Below are 20,835 nucleotides of genomic sequence, written 5' to 3'. Positions count from 1 at the left end.
GAAACCTCAATTTACAATAAAATTCATGCAGGAGAAAAACCTTTTGAATGTAAAGAATGTGGGAAAGTTTTCAGTCACATGTCAAAACTCATTGCACACCACAAAAATATTCAAGAGAAAACCCCTATGAACATAAGGAATGTTGGAAAGCTTTGGGCCAGATAGAGAAAATTCATTCTGGAGAGAAACTCTGTGAATGCAATGAATGTGGAAAAACCTTCTACCACAAAGGATATTTGTTCATCTCTGTGCCTGAGTTCATTTCCCCAGATGAATATATTTTAAACAAAAACGTTAGTTTATTCTACCTATTACTTAAAATATTTCTTATTTTCATGAAAGAAATGTTTCATATTTGAAGATAAATCATTCTTTTAATTTGGTGCATATTTTTCCTTACATAAATGTATCAAAATTTATTGAACCAATTCATTATTATAATTGAATCACTTTACCTAGTCCATTGCTATAACAGTAGTACCACAAATTACATATTTGGGGATATGTCTAGTAATGTCTATTGCATAAATTCCTCCATAAAACCTGGAGAAATTTTCAATTTTGATAGGTATTTCTCTATTTCCTTACTTTAGCTTATACCAGTTCAGCCACCCATAAGCAACATGTTTAGGAACGCATTTGCCTACAACATGTCTAAAAGATTAGACACCAGATGTCCTCATCTTGCCAATCTTATGTGTGGAGACCACATTTTTAAATTACACATATTATTGCAAAAGAGGATAAAAGATATATTCATAGTTCTTGCAGTTTTCCTTCTGTGATATATTTTCCCATATTCTAGTAGGTCATTATTTGTCTTTGTTTTTAATGATTTATATTACTCTTTTTGTAGGTAATAAGACTGTTTTGTGATAAAAATTGTGGGGAAAAAAATTTTTCCCATTCTGGGATTTATATTTTGACTTTCAATAGTGTTTCCTTTATAATTTTGCCAAGCAAAAATAGATATATTCCTACAATTTACACTATTTTTCCTCAATGTATTCTCTAAACTTTTGTTTCATTTCTTAATTCTCTAAACTTCTGTTTCATTTGCATTTAATTTTTCTTTAGACTGTGTATTAGGAATTAAGTTTTTAAATCTCTTCCTTGAGTGCCCAATTACACAAGGGCATTTAATGGATAATCTATATTTTGCAGATTAATATTAAATATCATGTTTACTGTATGAATTAATTTCTGAACTGCTAGGTCTACATTTAAGTTTTTCATTTAATTCCTTTGATTCATTATCTGTCTGTAACTACCTGAATTACAAAGTTTCAACTATTGATTTATGCTATACATTTATTTTCCTAAAAGTTTTTAGAAATGTCAAGCATAGGGAAATTACAGGAATAATACAATAAACATATATACCCTTCACCTAGACTTATCATTTTTAATACATTTCCTATTACAAATTTTCTCTTTTTTCTTGCTATTTCTGTGTGTGTGTGTATGTGTGTGTGTAATGACCATTTGAGAAAGTTGCAGAGAGTACTGTTATAGCACACATGTCCTATGAACTGGATGTTCTCTAAGATGACCATGACAGAATAAATGTAGTTAGGAGATATAACAATTGCACAATATTATGATCTAATATATGTACATATTTAAATTTTTCTCAAAGCTTTTAAAATCCAAGATACAAAAATCATATGCTACATTTAGTTATCTATCTCATTAGTCTCTTTTTATACTTTATAGCTTTATATTTCACAATTCCATATTTTTAGTCCCCAGAATGTCCTTCTACATATATTTTAAATTATTTCCCTATATTTGAATTCAGGCTAAATATTTTTGGGACATATTTTGTCTATCTTACAATATCACATAAGGAGCCACATGATGTCAATCTCTCCATTTCTGATTTTAATGTCATTATTAAGGTTGTAGCCTGAAGTCCTATACACTATAAATCTGTAAGTTTTCCTTTTATTTTTTGGTGGTGTTACTGGGGCTGAAACACAAGGCCTTACACATGTGAGGCAAGCACTGTACCACCAAGCTATGCCCCTAGCCAGTTCACTTTGAATTATTGAGATAACTGTGGATGATGCTTTCACACTTTTAGAATAAATATAGATGAAAGTTTGTTTTATTTTTACCTTATTACGGCTGCTAAAAATATTTCCTGGAAAATCTTTATGTAACACATAAATAAATATGAAATAATAAATCTAAACCTCAAGATTTGTAACATTTTAAAATCACATTAAATAATCCAAAATGCCTTATTTAATTGGGTGTAGTGCTGTGGGTCTGTAGTCCCAGCTACTGTGGAGGTTGAGGAAGGAGGATCCCTTGAGCCCAGAAGTTCTAGGTCTGTCTGGTAACATGACAAGGTGTGTGCGTGTGTGAAAATACTTTTATCATCATTTATAACCTTTCCTTATTTATTTGGGTCTATAGCTGGAGTTTTAAGTAATTCTAGTAATGTATTATGTTTCTACTGCAGGCTACACTTTTAATTATTATAGGTTTATCTTAATACCTAATAGTTCTGATTCCCCAGTTGTTACTATTGTTAAGTTCACTGGCTACTCTGAGTTAGTTTTCCATTTTCAGACAGTAATATTGAGTGTAAAATACTAATTTAAAATAAATTTCAGAGCTTTGAGTTTGTTGGGAATGTGGCTGGGGTAGGGTATGGACAAGCCATCACTAAACTGGGGAGATCAACGGGTAACAGCTATATTTGTTTCATCGATAACAGAATAATTGGAAATCTGGGAGAAACTGCCTTGGAGAGACGGGCTGAATGAGTGAGGGGAAAACATTGCTTTTTATGATATTTCATTGATATTCCAACATATAATGTCTGATGAAAATGAATTTATCTTCATCATAGCAAATCTGCATAGAACTGAGGTTTTAGAAGATCTTGGTTCATTTTACACATTTTTTTAGATGTTGATGGACCTTTATTTTATTCATATATGGTGCTGAGGATCAAACCCAGTGCCTCACATATGCTAGGCAAGCGCTCTACCACTGAGCCCCAGTCCTAGCCCCAATCTTGGTTCATTTTTACGGCATACTTTAATGTATTTATCTCTTCTTGTGACAAGTCTTTAAACAGCATTTCCAGGTGAAGCATGCACATCATAAAAATGAGTGGCCTGAATTCTCATATGATTCCCCACAACATAAGCCTTAAGCAGATCCTTCTTGTAACCATTCACCATCAAATGTAAATTTCATCTTTGCTTAAAGAAAAACTAATGAAAGATGGTGACAGTTTCGCAAAAAGGACCCTATCAACACCATCTTCTATCTTCTCTTCCTGGGAAATCTTACTCAATGGAGAATAGCATGGTGCTTTGGTTGTTATGTAGATGAATATAACCCCTTGAGATTTGTGTACTGGAAGCCTGGTCCCCATTATGGTGGTGGTGAGGTGGTAGAACCTTTATGAGGTAAGGATTTGGGGAGTTAAATAAGCCATGGGCATCAACTTCATCGATGGATTCATACTTTCTGTCAAGAATTCCAGTTCTTGCTGGGCGTGGTAGTGCACATCTGTAATTCCATCAACTGGGGAGGCTGAGGCAGAGGGATTTAAGTTTGGGGCCAGCCTCATCAAATAAGCAAGACCCTGAACAACTTACCAAGACTTTGTCTCAAAATAAAAAGTAAAAAGGGCTTGGGATTACAAGAATTCTAGCTTTCATGGGTCTAGATACCATGAGAATTAGCTGTTATATAAAGAGCAGGCCTGGACCTTGAATCACTCTTGCTTCCTAACTTACGGTGTGACTGCTAACTCCCTCTCAGACATGCTCCCATCATGATGCCATCTCCATGTTGTGATGCAGCCAGGGAGACCCTCACTAGAGGCAGAACAATGAGGATCCCTAATGTTGAACTTTTCAGCCTCCAAAAGTAAGTTAAATAAGCCTCCTTTCTTCATATATTATCCAGACTTGAGACTTATTTTAGCAACAGAAAACAGACTAATTAGTATTCATGGCTTTCCCTAATGAGCTCTCGCCTAAGTACTGAGCTCTGTCTCATCAATTTTCAATTAGGTCAGAACCACCATGTAGGATTTGGGGTCCTATCAAGATTCCTGGCCCCACATAAACCAAGGAGTTTAATAGAAAGAATAACTTTTTTTTTTTTTTAACAATTAGATGGAAGATTAAAAGGGAGAGCCCTGGGCTGTGTGACTGGAATGGGCAAAAATGTTTAGGAGGTTCTGGGTAGGACTTTCCTGCCCAAGAAAGGTCAGGATCATGAAAACAAATGTTCATATGTCCCGGGAAAACAACATATTTCAGGAAGGAGAGGGGATGAATCACCTTGCCTGAGTTGTGGCTTTCCATGACAAGAGATACACATTCCTCCCTGGAATTCAAAAGGGCAGAGTCAAGGCAAGGTTGCTGGCACCACAGTGAACAGAACTAATTACTGATTCAAATGACCATCCTTTCCCCTGCTCCAACCCTGTTCATTTTCCCCATCTACAAATCCCCCCTCAACACCCAATGTGGATTGGAGAACGCACAAATCCCATTCTTTGACTAAGCCTGGCCCCTCAGATTCCTGTAGTGATAGAAGGTTGGACTCCAGGGACCTGAACCTGTTTGTAAGTGGCTACCCAGAAGCTCCTTCCTCTATTACTCCTTCTTTCTTCTGAGTAACCCAAAGTTTTTCCGTGGAACAATAAATTCAAAAGGAATTAAATTGTGATCAGAGTCATCTCAAGGTTGACTCCTAGCCTCCACATTACTCCCCTTAAAGTTGTTCTATGTTAATTTCTAAGAAAAGAACTATGTCCCCCTAATGCATCTTTTTGGGCTAAAATCCAGACAGAGAAATTCTGTTATCTCTCTAAATTTAGATACAAATTATAGTCTTCTTGTCCTCAGTTCCATCCTTACACAAAGGTATAATTTCCTGTTCCAATGTTTTCTGAGACTAACTGTATAAACAGTATACTATAATGGAAAGAATACTAGACATCAAGATTTGGGTTCTCAAATTTCCATCTAATGCTTAGTGGGTATAAATTAATAAATTATTAAATTATAACATTTTCTGGAGGTACTAAGTCAACAATAGAAAAGTATAATAATTTCCAATATATTTAATGTAAAATGAGATATAAGATTGCCTGTATTTGCAGACAAAGAAAGTTATAAAATTCTAGACTTCCTTTTTTTATTCTGGGAATTTTTTTTTCACATTTTGAATTATATTTTATTTTAGGGGAAAAGAAAAATTTTAAGAAAGACCTTCATATAATATTATAGAATCTATCTCAATTATGTGAAAAATACTAGGAATTTTAGTAGGCCATGTCATCTGTCAAAACTTATTCATAACTTCTTGTATAGGTACTAGTAGACACAGAAAAACAACACATAAAACTCTGCAATTCAAAGGAGGGAGATTAGTCTGTGACACAGATTTCTAATAAAACAGAATAATAATGCCTCCTGAAACAATACTTTGTTAAAGTCCCTAAAACATTTTCTCAGCAAAAATGAAACAATACTGTATGTAATGTTTACAGTAGAACAGGCCACATTTAAGAAGAAACCAGAGAACACTACAGAGATTTTGAAAAAGAACAATATTCTTCAAGAAAGAAAAAAGTAGGATAATGGCTGCTGGCGCATGCCAAAATAGTCCATCGGAAGTAGGGTTCACAATGTTGTCACAGAACTCAGAGACATCAAATATATGAAAACTATAAGGAAAACAATAAACAAAAGGCATCCCAAATATTTAAAATATGTCTAAAAGGTGTTCCAAAGTCAAGAATGGGTAGAGAAGAAAATGATATCCTTTGGTTTTTGGTACCAAGGATTGAACTCAGGGGTACTCAACCACTGAGCCACAAGCCCTCTTTTTTATTTAGAGACAGGGTCTCATTGAGTAGCTAAGCACCTCACCATTGCTGAGGCTGGCTTTGAACTCACGATCCTCCTGCCTCAGCTTCCCAAGCCACTGGGATTACAGGTATGTACCACTGTGCCCAGCACTAATTTTTTTTTTTTAAGAGGAAAATTTGTTTTAAAAAAGATAGCCTTGGTGGGTGTGATGGTGCATGCCTGTAATCCCAACAACTTGGCATGCTGAGGCAGGAGGATTCCAAGTTCAAAACCAGCTTCAGCAATTTTGTGAAGCCCTAAGCAATTTAGCAAGACCCTGTCTCAAAACAAAAAATACAAAGGTCTGGGGATATGGCTCAGTGCTTAAGTACCTCTGGGTTCAATCCCTGGAAACAAAAAACAAAAACAAAACCCTTTTGATGAAACAAGACAGGAAAACAATTTTCATTGTCATTTCATTTGTCCTATGTTATAAGGGAAACAAATCAATTATTAAAAATATTTAAAAGGTATATCTGTTACTAAGAATTTTTCTCCTTCCCCATCAAGTTATTGGTCATTTTAACTGATTATAAATTAATATCATTTTAATGGATTATAAATTAATATCAATGTTTCATATTTTTGGTTTTTTACCTTTTTTTTTTTAACAGTTCAGGGGCCTTGGAGTCATAGGGAAAGTTCCAGCAGTTTAGGCTCCTTTCCATTTTCTCACAAACTGGGCTTCTCTTGTGTGGAACAGACTGGTGATTCAGCTGAACCCAGGCACCTTTCTTTTTAGCTTCCTTCTTTTTCTGATCATTTTCCTTCATGCGTTTCAGGAAGCTGTCTTGGCTCTTTAAGAGTACTTTATATGCTCAATATACACAATAATTCTCTTGGCAAGAATATTGTCCTTAACTTGCTGTTTACAACAGTGCCAACGTATGCTGGTTAATACTGTAAACTCCTAGTTTTGCCATGGTAGCGTTTGTGGGGCGTTCCTTTTTGAACAGTATTCATTCCCTTAATGTCTATGATGTCACCTTGCTTGTAGGTGCCCATATATGTGGCCAAAGGAATAACTCCATGTTTTCTAAAAGGTCTAGAGAACATATATCTGGTTCTTCTCCTCTTTCCCTGTGTGTTCATTTTGGTGAACTACTGTAAGACTGTGGTTCTGGCTGAAAAGCTCTATGCTATTTTTAATTGGCAGAAATCTTTCCTGTAGTAAAATTTACCACTTTTCCTATATATATAGTTGTATAAGTATATGTAATTTGTGTATGTAATCATATATGTAATTTTTTTGTTCGGTTAGTTCTTCTGCAGATTTAGAGTCATCAGAGAACTTAAACACTACCTCAGACAAAATCATGATGATCATTTTAGGGTGCTTCTGTATAATAGGAGCTAGAATCCAGGACACCCAACAAGAATAGTTGTGCAATCAGGTAGAATAAAATGAAGAGCAGAATAATTTAAAGGCAAAGATTTGAGTGTTATTCCGGCATGTAGGAAGCAGATGATCTGTTCCAGTCCTAAGCAATAGATCTGAAGTAGGTGTCTGCATGCAATCATCATTATTCAGATCATGATTAAATCAAAGCAGGATTTTTTTTCAACTTAACATTAGAAAAATTGGAATTCAACATCATTACAAATGAATTTTAAGCTTAAGTAGTGAAAAATATATCAAAAGTAAAAACCTCTCTTTCACAGGAGTCCTTGAAAAAGTATACTTCACATTTTTCAGAATGAAATAACCAGAGACTATGTAATGTTGACAAGCTACATATGAAACAATTTCCTAGAACTCTGTATTACAGAGAATATATATTACTTTACATAATATGCATATATATATATATATATATATATATATATATATATATATAGCCAAACTTTGGTTGCAAAGGGTGTTAATGATTTAACTTGTTAATAGTCTTTTTATAGTTCACACATAACTCCATTGGCTAAATCTTATTCAGAGCAAATTTTTGAAAAATTGAAAACACACACACACACACACACAGGTAACCAGTGAATAAAAAAGAATTCAAAATTAAAACAAGAATTATCTAGATGTTAATAAAATTTAGGGGCTCTAGCAATATTCAAAGAAAATCTTTCACCTAAAGTGCTTGCAATTTGAGACTGCAAAGGACTATACCTAAGCATTCAAGAAAACACAATAAAAACAAAAAACGAATTAATAATGAAATGTACTTGTGAACTTAGAATAAAGTAAATAAAAACAATTGAAAGTGTGAAGAAAATCAAGATAAAATTTTTTTAGACTTTTTAGTAGTTGTAGATGGATAGCATGCCTTTGTTTTTATTTTTATGTGGTGCTGAGGATTGAACTCAGTGCCTCACACATGCTAGGCAAGCGCTCTGCCACTGAGCTACAACTCCAGCCCAAGAGAAAGATATTTGTGAAACAGCAAATGAAATGAATGTCTCTCCTTCAAATAAATATAGAAGAATAATGGTTAAGAATATGAGTAGAGATAATAATACATATTCAGAGATTGAAAATTAAAAGTCAATTACATGCTCTTATAGCAACAAAATTTGAAATATAAAGAAAATGAAACATGGTTTATCAGTTCTAAAATTTACTTTTATCCAATTTTTTAAGATCTCTGAAATTGGGATTAAATGTATTATGTATTACAGATTAATCAGCACAGTTTAAAAAAATATTTTTCAGTTATCAATGGACCTTTATATTATTTATTTATGTGCAGTGCTGAGAATTGAACCCAGTGCCTTACACATGCTAAGCAAGCACCCTATAACTGAGCCACAACTTCAGCACCAATCTGCAGCTTTAAAATATTGAGAATATAATAAAAATGACATGTCTTACAATATATGGCATTGAAAGTTACATGTAATAATAATATATAACCCATAAAATCTCTAAACCTGGAACCATACCCTTTCCTCTTTCATAATGTTCTTCATCTAACTTCATTTACCATATATATATATACATACATATACATATATACACACTATTAGTATGTATATATATATAATATAAATACTATTAGTATGTATATAAGATACTAATATTATACAACATACTAATAGTACATATCATATATACTGTTGTATACTTATATATATATACATATATACATATAATACACACATTTTTATATTTCTTTTTTTTTTTTGTAGCAGAGATTAAACCCAGGGGTGCTTAACCACTGAGTCACATCTCCAGCCCTCTGCCCCCTTTGTTTTCCTCTAAGTTGTTTAGGGCCTGGCTGAATTGCTGAGGCTGACTTTGAGAAAGATATTTGTGAACTTGTTATCCTCCTGCCTCTGCCTCCCAAGTTGTTGGGATTATAGGCAAGTGCCACTGCAACCAGCATACTTTTATATTATCTGCAATTATATTCTTGTTTCCCCCCCCAAAAGCAACACATTGTGATAATTAATCTCATTTATTTTTTTCTTTACTATATTTTTTCTTCACTTTTACTTTTCATTATCCTTGGTGTTTTCATTGCTATTCTTTTTCCAACTTCTTGAATTTTTATGGTTAGTTTCTTTACTCATAATCTGTTTCATATTCAAACAGTGATGGGCTTAGAGCTATAAAATTTCCTCAGTGTAAGATCTGGCAGGTCCTCACTGATTTTGCTAACATTTATTTCAAACAAAAATGCAATTTTATCTTGGTATTATTTTTAACTAAAGATTGATGCAGATTGGCACTGAAATAGTATTCAGATTTTTTTATGGAAGGACTACCATAGTTAAATTTTTATTTCCATCCTAGTATTAATTTTATGTTGCTTTTGTCCTCTAATACTTTATAATCTCATATTTTTCTTTAGGGTGAATTATTTTTATTCAAAAAGGAATACATGGTGATCAAACTCTCCTATATTAATTTACATGAACATTTTTCTCCATTATGATGTATTTGTTGTTGCTTAACATATGGTACATGGTCAAAAGCTTTTCCACAAACAATAATATAGCTTGAGAGTATAACAATTATTATTGCTAATATTAACCAAATATTTATTATGTGTTAGGCACAATTATAAAATCCATACAAAAAGCCTCTGAAGGACTCTAATCATGCTCACCTAGACAAAAATTATATCATGTATGGATATAAAAAAGAATCTATAAGTTGACTAACATCAGGGAAGAACTGAGATCAGAAATGATGGTCAAAGAGAAGTAAAAATCTTTATATAAAGAGATGTATAAATCTTTTACAAGCAGAAGAGATCCATACATTATCTCTGAAATGAATGATAAACAAATAATGCAAACACATTCAAAAGGGAACATCAAGGTAAATGTTTATAATGGTAAAAATGTCAATATTTGACAAAACAGTGGTTTGATAAAGACAAGTGAATACTTAAAAATACAATAATTTATTAACAATATACTTACATACAAAGAATATTAAAGGTTGGATACAGCATAGCATAATTACATTTAGTTTTAAAAGTAATAGAGTTAAACCAAAAGTAAAATTTTTCAATATTTAAAATAATGTAAAAATACAATATTAAAAAAAATTTTAATATTCACAAGTATGAATTTTTTGACAGTTATAAAGAATGAATATAGATAAAGATCTTCAAATATTTATTTTATCCAGTGATTTTCCCCACTATGATTTATCTTAGGCTTACTGACCTATTAAGCATGTGGGAGGCATTTATGCCTTAATTACATTTGTAGAGATTTTCACCAGTATGAATTTTCTTTTGTCATATGCTGAAATTCCTTACTTTACCACTTAGTTTCAGTTCATAGAATTTCCTTTGTGCTGGGGATTAAACCCAGGACTTCACACATGCTTAGTAAGTGTTCACACATCCCTAGCCCTCAATTCATAGAATTCCTAATTCACAGAACTTCTCACCATTATGACTTTTCTCATGTTGTTGGAACTCTGAACCCTTCCCAAAAGCGTTCCCATAATTCTTATATTTATAAGGTTTCTCACCAGTGTGAATTCTCTGGTGTTGACAAAGGCTGGAGCCACTACGGAAAGCCTTCCCACATTCCTTACATGCATAAGGTTTCTCACCAGTATGTATTCTTTGGTGTCTATTAAGAGCTGAGCCACTACCAAAGGACTTTCCACATTCTTTACATTCATAAGGTTTTTCCCCAGTATGAATTAGCTGGTGTTGAATAAGTTTTGAGCCACTACCAAAAGCCTTCCCACATGCTTTACATTCATATGGTTTCTCACCAGTATGAATTCGCTGATGTTGAGTAAGATCTGAACCACTACTGAAGGCTTTGCCACATTCCTTACATTCATAGGGCTTCTCCCCCGTATGCATTCTTTGATGCTGAATAAGTTTTGAACCACTTCTAAAAGCTTTCTCACATTCTTTACACTCATAGGGTTTCTCACCAGTGTGGATTCTCTGGTGTTGAGTGAGATCTGAGCCACTATTAAAAGCCTTTCCACATTCCTTACATACATAAGGTTTCTCACCAGTGTGAATTCTTTGATGTCGAGTAAGGGCTGATCCAAAACTAAAGGCCTTCCCACACTCATTACATATGTATGGTTTCTCACCTGTATGAATCCTCTGATGCCGTGTGAGTGCAGAACCACTACTAAATGCCATTCCACATGCTTTACATTCATAAGGTTTCTCCCCAGTATGGATTCTCTGATGCTGAGTAAGGTTTGAACCACTGCCAAAGGCTTTCCCACAATCCTTACATTCATAAGGTTTCTCACCTGTGTGAATTCTGTGATGTCGAGTGAGGGCTGATTCGAAACTAAAGGACTTCCCACATTCTTTACACTCATAAGGCTTTTCACCACTGTGAATGATTTGATGTCGAATAAGGCCCGATCCAAAACTAAAGGCTTTCCCACACTCCTTACATTCATACGGTTTCTCACCGGTATGAATTCTTTGGTGGTGAGTAAGGTTTGAGCCGCTACCAAAGGCCTTTCCACATTCCTTACACTCATAAGGCTTCTCACCAGTGTGAATTCTTTGATGATATGCAAGATTTGCACCACTACCAAAGGCCTTGCCACACTCTTTACATTCATAAGGTTTTTCACCAGTGTGAATTCGCTGATGTCGTATAAGGACTGATACGAAACTAAAATCTTTCCCACATTCCTTACATTCAAGGAGTTTCTCATCAGTGTGAATGGTCTGATGCTGGTTACTGAAAGTGGGCATGTCTTCAGGAGTAAAAATCATATGACTGAAATGTCCTTCCTGAGATCCCTGTTTTCTCTCAAACTGGCTTTTATAATCCCAATCACCTCTGAAACTTGAATACTCAATGCTGTATTTTGTAAGTTTTTCCATTATCTCCCATCAGGATGATTCTATTCCATACATATCCTCTTTCAGAAATAATTTCTTGTTCTCAACCTTGATTGACAGTCTGAAAGAAAATATAAAAGCAAACATTCACTTTTTGATGTTTTGGGAGAAATGAAAATTTTATAGTAAATATGAAAGACTTAACTAGGCAGCTTATGCAGTTCTTAAATATTATTGGGCAATGTGAGATACATCAGGAAAGCAGAATGAGAAAAAATCACATTGAAAAGTAAAGGAGGTATTTAGGAAAACAAATTAAGTGAGTTGTTCCACTATTTCAGTATAAAAAATAAGGATAAAAATTCCCTGCACATTTGGGAAGACTGATAAATAAACAGATGTACTACCCCATCCTACTATTTTTGGAGGATGATCTAGTGTAATATATACTTAAAAATTAGCGTAATTATGATATATATTTTAGGGTTGTTTGCATCGTTAAATAATACACATGAGTCTGGGATTGTGGCTCAGCGGTAGAGCGCTCGCCTAGCATGGGAGGGACCCCTCAGCACCACATAAAAATAAAGGCATTTTATGTGTCCATAAAAAAACATAATAACACACATGGGGGGAAATCAGGGATAAGTTGGGCACATGCCTTTAATCCCAGCAACTTGGGAGGAGCCTGGGGCAGGAGGATCATGAGTTCAAGGTCAGCCTCAACAACTAAGAGAGGCCCTAAGCAACTTAGTGAGACCCTGTCTCTAAATAAAATATTTAAAAAAAGGACTGGAGTTGTGGTTAAGTACCCCTGGGTTCAATTCCTGGTACCAAAAAGAAAAAAAAGAAATAAAGAAAATGAAAATCAGGGATAGATGGTTAAGTAACAAACATAATTTTCAAATAAACTGAGGGAAGTAGAAAGGTACTCTAGATGAGGCAGATGCCAGATGAAAACTGCTGAGTAATGTGCCAAATGAATATGGAATGAGCAATAGAGGAGGATGATTCCTCTGTGGTTTGTTTGTGTAATTTGATGAAAGCAATGTTTGTCTTGGAAATTTAAGAAGTTAAACTTTTTTTTTTTTTTTTAGAGAGAGAGAGAGAGAAAATGTTTTAATATTTATTTTTCAGTTTTTGGTGGACACAACATCTTTACTTTATTTTTATGTGGTGCTGAGGATCAAACCCAGCGCCCCGCGCATGCCAGGCAAGCGTGTTACCGCTTGAGCCACATCCCCAGCCCCAAGAAGTTAACTTTTGGAGAAAAAAAGAGAGACACAGCAAAGGTATAGCAGAGTAACTGAGAATCTCATTTTAAAGTTAAAGAGAAGAGAAAAGAATGTAAGAGTGCGGAATGATTAGAAGATTACAAAGAAGAAACAGGTGACTCTGACAATTATTGAATGTTTTGAAGTCACTACATAGTGTTTGGTAACTATTATTTTGTAAGATTTACTTGCCATAATATTAGATACTAGAAAAGGAAACAGATTTGAAGACATTAGGTTCTACTCAAGCCCCAAAAGGTGAAAACATTCCAAAACTGGTCTCTTCCTGCAATGCTCATACATTGGTCTTATTAAGACCAGGATTAAATATTGTTTGAAATTGTTCTTTAAATCGACTGTCTGCAGCTAATCCAAGCCACAATCATCTTTTACTTGTACTCTAAAACATCATTTTATCTAGCTGGCTACATTTTCAGTTTTCCACTCTTAGCAGCCAGAATGAATTTTAGCTTGGAACTATTCTGTTCAAAATGTTTCAGTGGTTTCCCACTGTCCTTAGAATAACACCTACATTCCTTAACTTGGTCTTAGAAATTCTGAGTCCTCCTGCCTGCCTCTTCAATGGGATATTGTCCTCCTCCTAACAATAAGCTATAGCTACACTGGTCTCAGATCTACAAATGAATGAAAATGTAGAAGCCCACCCACCATGATTTCATCTGCCTAAAATGTTTCCCCCATCCTCTCTTGGCCTTGCAAGTTCTGGTGGTCATACAGGTCTCTGTTGAATGGCATAACCTAATCAAGATATTTCCTGAAATGTCTTAAATATGACACCCTGCCATTACTTCTTTGGATCTTCCTCCCCTACCTTTGTGTTCTGTTTTTGTAATGGATAATTACACATTTGTACCCTACAATTGAGATTTTCCTATTTGAATGTTTCCTTAATGTCTGTCTGTTATAATAAAGCTGAGATTCATGAAGGCAAAAATGTCTGTTTTAACCTTGGCACATGCAAAATTTATTAAGTGTCTAATTAAATGATTTTTAAAATTTATCCTTAAAAGTAAATTTCTAAAAATAAGATTTCTGTAAAAAGAAGACATGTTTTCTCTGAGAAAGGGTAGGCAGACCACATGTACTTATTCCTTTACTTTATAAAACTTCACTGAAAGATATTTTTATGAAGGTACAAATCCACCAAGTCAAAGGGAATTAAAGTGGAAACTATGCACAAACGATTTGAAGCTAGAAAGCATAAAGATAAATAATGACTAACTTAACAAACCTAAGGAAGGTAAAACAAAGAAAAAACAAGAAGGGGATATTTTATGTCACAGAAGCCCAGAAAGGCTTAAGAAATGGGGACATTAAGTAAGTACCTATGAAAATTTACTAATCAACATATAAAAAGCGCTATCAGCTTCTTAGTATCCACTCTATTTGCACCCCCAAATTACTGCAGCATTATTCACATCAGCCAAGATACAGAAATCTAAGGGGCCAAAAAATTGATGAATAAAAAATATTTCATATATATACATGTATATTAAAAAATACATTGATACTCCATATATTATGAATACATAGAATATATAAACCTTGAAAATGGAAGAGATCCTATCATTTGTTGCTACAACATGGACAAACCTAAAGAACATGCTACGTGACCAAAGAAAAACACCGCATAATATCACTTATATGTGTATTCTAAAATTTTAAAAGTAGAATACACAGAATTACAGAACCATTCTACAAATGAATGAAAATGTAGAAGCCCACCATGGTTTACCAGGAATTGTGGAGAGAGGAATAGGAAGATGTAAGTCAAAGAACACAAAGTTGTGGATAAGATGAATAACTCCAGAGATGTAATGTACAACATGAGGACAACAGTTATAATATTGTATTGTATTTTGGATTTTGCTGAGTAGATTTTAGGTATTGTCACAGTGAAACAGACTGTATACATTAGATATATACTTCCCAAGCCCCAAGAAATACAAAACAAAAAGAGGCAAATATCATCAGATATTTGAGGAAAGCCTATAACATTAAAGAAATTAAACGAAACAATTGGGGAACTCCCAGAAGGGAGACTACATAAGGAAAGAAAAGGATCTACCATTAATATCCACACAGGGATGTGAGAATTATTTCATATGATACAAGACTAGGACAACATGAAAGGAATATTAAGCACAAAAATGCATTCTTAGAAAATGAACATATAAAGTGGGAATCAAAACAAATCATTGAAAGGTAAGGAAATTTCCTGGGTTGGGGATATAGCTCAGCTGGTAGGGTGCTTGCCTTGCATGCACAAGGCCCGGGGTTCAATACTCAGCACCACACAAAAAAAGGAAATTTCTCTAAAAATAGGACGTATTTTCAATGGCCTTTGGAGAAACGCAAAAGGCAACATTTGAATTCACGAAGAACTGTAAAGAGTTCTAAGTAGTAACACAATATTTAAAAAAAAATCTTAAAATTTTAAAACTCACTTCCATAAAGCTATAGTAATCAAAACAGTATGGTACTAAAATAAAGATAAACAATATAGGGGGCTGGGGATGTGGCTCAAGTGGTGGCGTGCTCGCCTGGCATGTGGGGGTCACTGAGTTCAATCCTCAGCACCACATAAAATAAAGATGTTGGGTCCACTGAAAACTAAAAAATAAGTATTAAAAATTTCGAAAAAAAAAAAAAGATAGACATATCGGGGCTGGGGTTGTGGCTTAGTTGTAGAGTGCTTGCCTAGCATGTGTGAGGCACTGGGTTCGATTCTCAGCAACACATATAAATAAATAAAATAAAGGTCCATCAACAACTAAAAAATATTTTTAAAAAGATAGACATATAGACCAAAAAATAATAAATCTAAGAATCCAAAAATAAACCCAAACTTCTATGTTTTCCAATAAGGATAACAGATTTATTCAACAGGGAAGAAAATCTTCACCAAATGGAGCTGGGACACCTGGGATAAACACATGCAAGAGAATGAAGTCAGACTCCTATATGAATTCAAAATGGATTAATAACCTAGAAAGAATTAAATCATAAAACTCTTCTCAAGAAAATAAAAGGATTTATCAATCTTCATGACCCAGGATTTGGCAATAGACTGAGATTTGACACCAAAAGCAAAAGCAAAGAAAAAAATTACATACTTTAAATTCATTAAGGTTAAAAGTTTTGAGCCCATGCTTGTAATCCCAAAGGCTCAGGAGGTTGAGGCAGGGAGAATCATAAGTTCAAAGCCAGCTTCAGCAACTTAATGAGGCCCTAAGCAACTCAGTAAAACCCTCTCTCTAAATTAAATACAAAAAAGTGCTGGGGTTGGGGCTCAGAGGTAGAGCGCTCGTCTAGCATGCATGAGGGACTGGGTTCGGTTCTTACTGGGTTCGATTCTCAGTACCACATAAATAAAGATATTGTGTCCACCTATAGCTAAATATTTTTTAAAAAGTGCTAGGGATATGGCTCAATGGTTAAGTGCCCCTGGGTTCAATCTCTGGTACCAAAAAAAAAAAAAAAAGTTTTGTGCTTCATATGGTTACAGGGTATTTTCATGGACTTATGAAAAACTTTTAAAACCAGAGAACAGATTGTTGCATATTATAAATACACTAAATAATGCCACTGGATTGTACACTTATAAATGTTTACTTATAATCATATGTGACTTGAATGTAAATAAGTTTTAAAAAAAAAAGACGAGAGAAAAGAAGCCAAAAGATAATGCATAGGAAAAGATGTTCATTTTCATTGATAATGCAAGTTACAACCAAAATGAGATATTACTAAGTGTACTAGATAAAAAGTTCAGTGATTCCAAATGTTTGCAAAGGTGTAGAGCAATCAATGGGCAAACATATACTATTGGAAGTAGAAACTCATACAACCACTTTGAAAGAGTTTACTATTTTCTAGGTGAACATGCATTTCCCTATGGTCCCAGTAATTCCTCTGCTAGGAGAAAACATGTCCTAGAATGTTCAGATCATAAAAGCAAAAAGCTAGAAACATAATTGTCCATTAAAAATATATTGTATAAAATACACTAATATAGGGCTGGGGTTGTGGCTCAGTGGTAGAGTGCTCACCTAGTATGTGTGAGACACTGGGTTCCATCCTCAGCACCACATAAAAACAAATAAATAAAATAAAGGTATTGTGTCCATCTATAACAAAAATATTGAAAAAAATACACTAATATATAGTTATAAAGTTTATGAAATGAAGTAACATGGCAGAGAAAATTAGCAAGATATATCTAAATTATTCAACATGAATTAATTAATAACTAAAGGTAACAAATGGATAGTGTGATTCACTTTATATATAGTTTAAAAACAGGCAAAACTAAAATATTCTTTCAGAAGTCATATAAAGTTGATGAAAATTTTTAAAATTACAGAGGAATGGTTTTTGCAAAATTCAGCTTCACAGTTACACCTCAGTGGGAAATGAAAGAGATTAATTGGTTTGAGCAGGCAGAGAGCTTTCAGGTATCAGCAATGTTTCATTACTTTAAACTTCATGATGACAGCAGCACCCCAGAAGCTTCTTCTGATGGTTTTGCTAGCAAATGTTTCTGGTAAGAAATCTCTTTATCCTAGAGGGTAAATTTCTGGCAAAATTTTAGAAAGCATATTTCCAGCAAGTTCCATTGGAGCAGAACCACAGCAGAGACAGGACTTATATCATATAAGGGAGGAATGTACAGTGCTTCATTTTAAGAAGGCACTTACTCGAAAATGCCATCCCTACGCTTATGACCCTGAAAATGTGGGTTTTCTTAAAAGGAGGGACTCAGAGTGCCAAGTTTGAGGCACTCACTTTCTGGGTCATGCAAGTGTAGAGTTGAGAGTGCTTTAAGTTTAGCACCCTAGGTTCAAATTTCTGTGTTTGATTAGATGTTAACTACAAAAAAATTAGTACTTGAAGTGATCTCAGGAGACAGGCCTGTAAAGATGGGATTCTGGAATTAGATTGTTCATGCCCTTTAGACATGAATTGAATCTTTGCTGCACTCCGCTATTCCATCCTTTTTACTAACTTCTGGCTTGGGTACAATGCCAGTAGGATTTGGGATACTAGTTACCCATAGTATGAAGTGACATTACAATGAATCAAGCTATGGTTGATTGTAATGAAGTAGCATGAGAACCAAATAGTTACTATACTTGAGAGTTATGGCAGTGACAATGACTTTAAAAGGACCATGTGTAAGACAGTTTCATTTTTATCTAACTTGAGCACTTATAAAGAGAAACTGAGAAGCTCAGAAGTCAAAGTTTGATGAACAGAGTATTCCTATGAAAATCCTAATGAAACTCTTATTTTCTGTAGTCAAGCGAGCTGATACTGCTGAAAAATCAATGAAAATTTGTCTTCGTAGCTGAATTGTGATGATAGTCAAATTCACAATTTTGCCATACTTTTAGCATGAAGGTTGCAGGGGAGTGAATGATACTTTGAATTGTGGATATGACTGGGATCCAGATGAAACTGATACTTAAAACTCCTAAATTACTTTGCAACCCAACGTCTAATACAGAATAGTTTCCCTCTGATTGGAAACCCAATGATAACATTACTTAGAATTTTCAAAATACATGCTCATTCTCTGCAAGATCCACCGGAATCATTCTGTTTCTATACTAAGGGTCCAATCTCAGCATAATACAGGGAGACAAGTACACATGATGATCAAACAGAAAATAACTTACTGTATTAGTTTTTTCTGTTAGGGCTGCCATAACAAAATAATGCAAACTGGATGGCCCAAATAAGAGAAATTTACTCAGAATTCTGGAAATAGAATTCTAAGATCAAAGTGTTGACAGATTTAGGTTCTTCTGAGGTCTCTCTCCTTGGCTTCTAGATGGGCACTTTTGTGCTGTGTGCTCACATGGTCTTTCCTCTGTATGTGAGCATCCCTGATGTCTGTGAATCCAAATTTCCTTTCTTATAATGATACCAATCAGATTGGATGAAGGTTCATCCAGTGGCCTCATTTTAATGTAATCATTTCTTTAAAAGTCCTGTTTTCAAATATAGTCACATTCTGAAGTACTGGGATTTAATTCTTCAATATATGAATTTCTAGAAACAGTTCATCCAATATATTTCACAAAAACAAGGGTTGTGGGAGCAGAGTGATACTGCTTTACTTTTTTAAAAAATATTTTTAGTTATAGATGGATATAGCACCTTTATTTATTTATTTATTTTTAAAAATGTAGTGCTGAGAATCAAACTCAGTGCCTCACACATGCTAGGCAAGCACTCTGCCACTGGGCCACAACACCAGCCCTAACTGTACTTTTTTGTGTAGTTTTAACATTCACAACACTGTTAATGTCTTACATATTCATACAAGAAACCAGCCATATAAAGTCAAACAATACAAATGGTAACAAAGGAACCTAAATGTATTTCTAATAAATATCACAACTACCCTGGGGGAAAAAATGCATCCAAATAAATTTGAACACTGTCTCTTAGCTATATACCTTGTTGGAAGACACAGAAGTATAAACAAATAGTGAGCTCTACTTAATATCTTGGTTTTTATTTTTACTGTACTATGGGTCAGTATTCTAAAACTATACTTTTGTATATTCTAGAATTGAACAAATTGGTAAAGATAATGAGGATAATCACAGCCATGATTTCAACTCCAGGAGAAGAGAGATACAAAAGTAGAAAAGGTAAAGACTAGAATGGATGCTATAGTCCTATTATTACCCAGATCTTGGTTTCTGAATATTCTTCATTGCAAGGAAATAGCTCTTTAAATAAAAAGTTCATTCCAAGCTGGAAATAGAGAGTAGTATTTAGAAATGATCTTGGAGGGGGGGCTCAGGCTGTAGCTCAATGGCAGAGTGCTTGCCTAGCATGCATGAGGCACTGGGTTTGATCCTCAGCACCACATAAAAAAAAATAATAATAAAGGCATTCTGTCCATCTACAATTACAAAAAAAAATTTTAAAAATGATCTTGGAACATCTTGGCATGCCAGGAGTTAAAGAAATGCTCAAAGAATTCATGGAGACAAGTTAAAAGGGCACAGGAGCCTCAGTGGGTTCCCATGACCAAATCTAGGAAAATTTGAGCATGAAAATAAATAGTAACAGATATAACTAAGTGAATAAAAATCTATGAATTCACACTGACATAAACAAATTAACAAATAAGTAGGGGAGAAGGGAAAGCTCATCTTTATAGTAAAATGCCAAATAGTTAATATGGACAAAATATTAGAGATTTAAAAAAAAATAACCTTCCATTTTGAAAACATCATTAGTAAAATAGATTTAGACAATAATTACAAATGGATGTTAAATGGATGACAATAATTACAAATGGATGTGGGTGGGTGAAAATTTAGTGAAAAGTTATTTCTATATTTTCAAAGCATCTTCCCACATATTACCTATGAATTAAAA

The 20,835-nt window shown here is 34.1% G+C and overlaps 1 protein-coding gene across 3 annotated transcripts in view; it reads right to left on the bottom strand.

Moving 5' to 3' along the window:
- LOC124089937 (zinc finger protein 420) overlaps positions 1–20,835 on the bottom strand; it is a 100,676-nt gene that overhangs the window by 73,890 nt on the left and 5,951 nt on the right. For 2 of the 3 annotated variants that reach the window (XM_046440206.2, XM_046440207.2), the window contains exon 3: positions 9,009–12,257. In XM_046440206.2, the coding sequence (XP_046296162.1) occupies positions 10,715–12,178 (1,464 nt within the window). In that variant the 5' untranslated portion in view covers positions 12,179–12,257 and the 3' untranslated portion in view covers positions 9,009–10,714. Of the gene's footprint in view, positions 1–9,008; positions 12,258–20,835 lie in introns of those variants that run through there. The other variant, XM_046440208.2, reaches the window with a different exon arrangement.

This window comes from Marmota monax, unplaced genomic scaffold (genome assembly GCF_021218885.2).
Source record: "Marmota monax isolate L192 unplaced genomic scaffold, Marmota_monax_Labrador192_F-V1.1 WCK01_AAM20220418_F8-fsc00228, whole genome shotgun sequence".
Taxonomy (NCBI): domain Eukaryota; kingdom Metazoa; phylum Chordata; class Mammalia; order Rodentia; family Sciuridae; genus Marmota; species Marmota monax.
The sequence above is the reverse complement of the archived record's forward strand: the minus strand, read 5'-3'. Positions and strand labels throughout refer to the sequence as shown.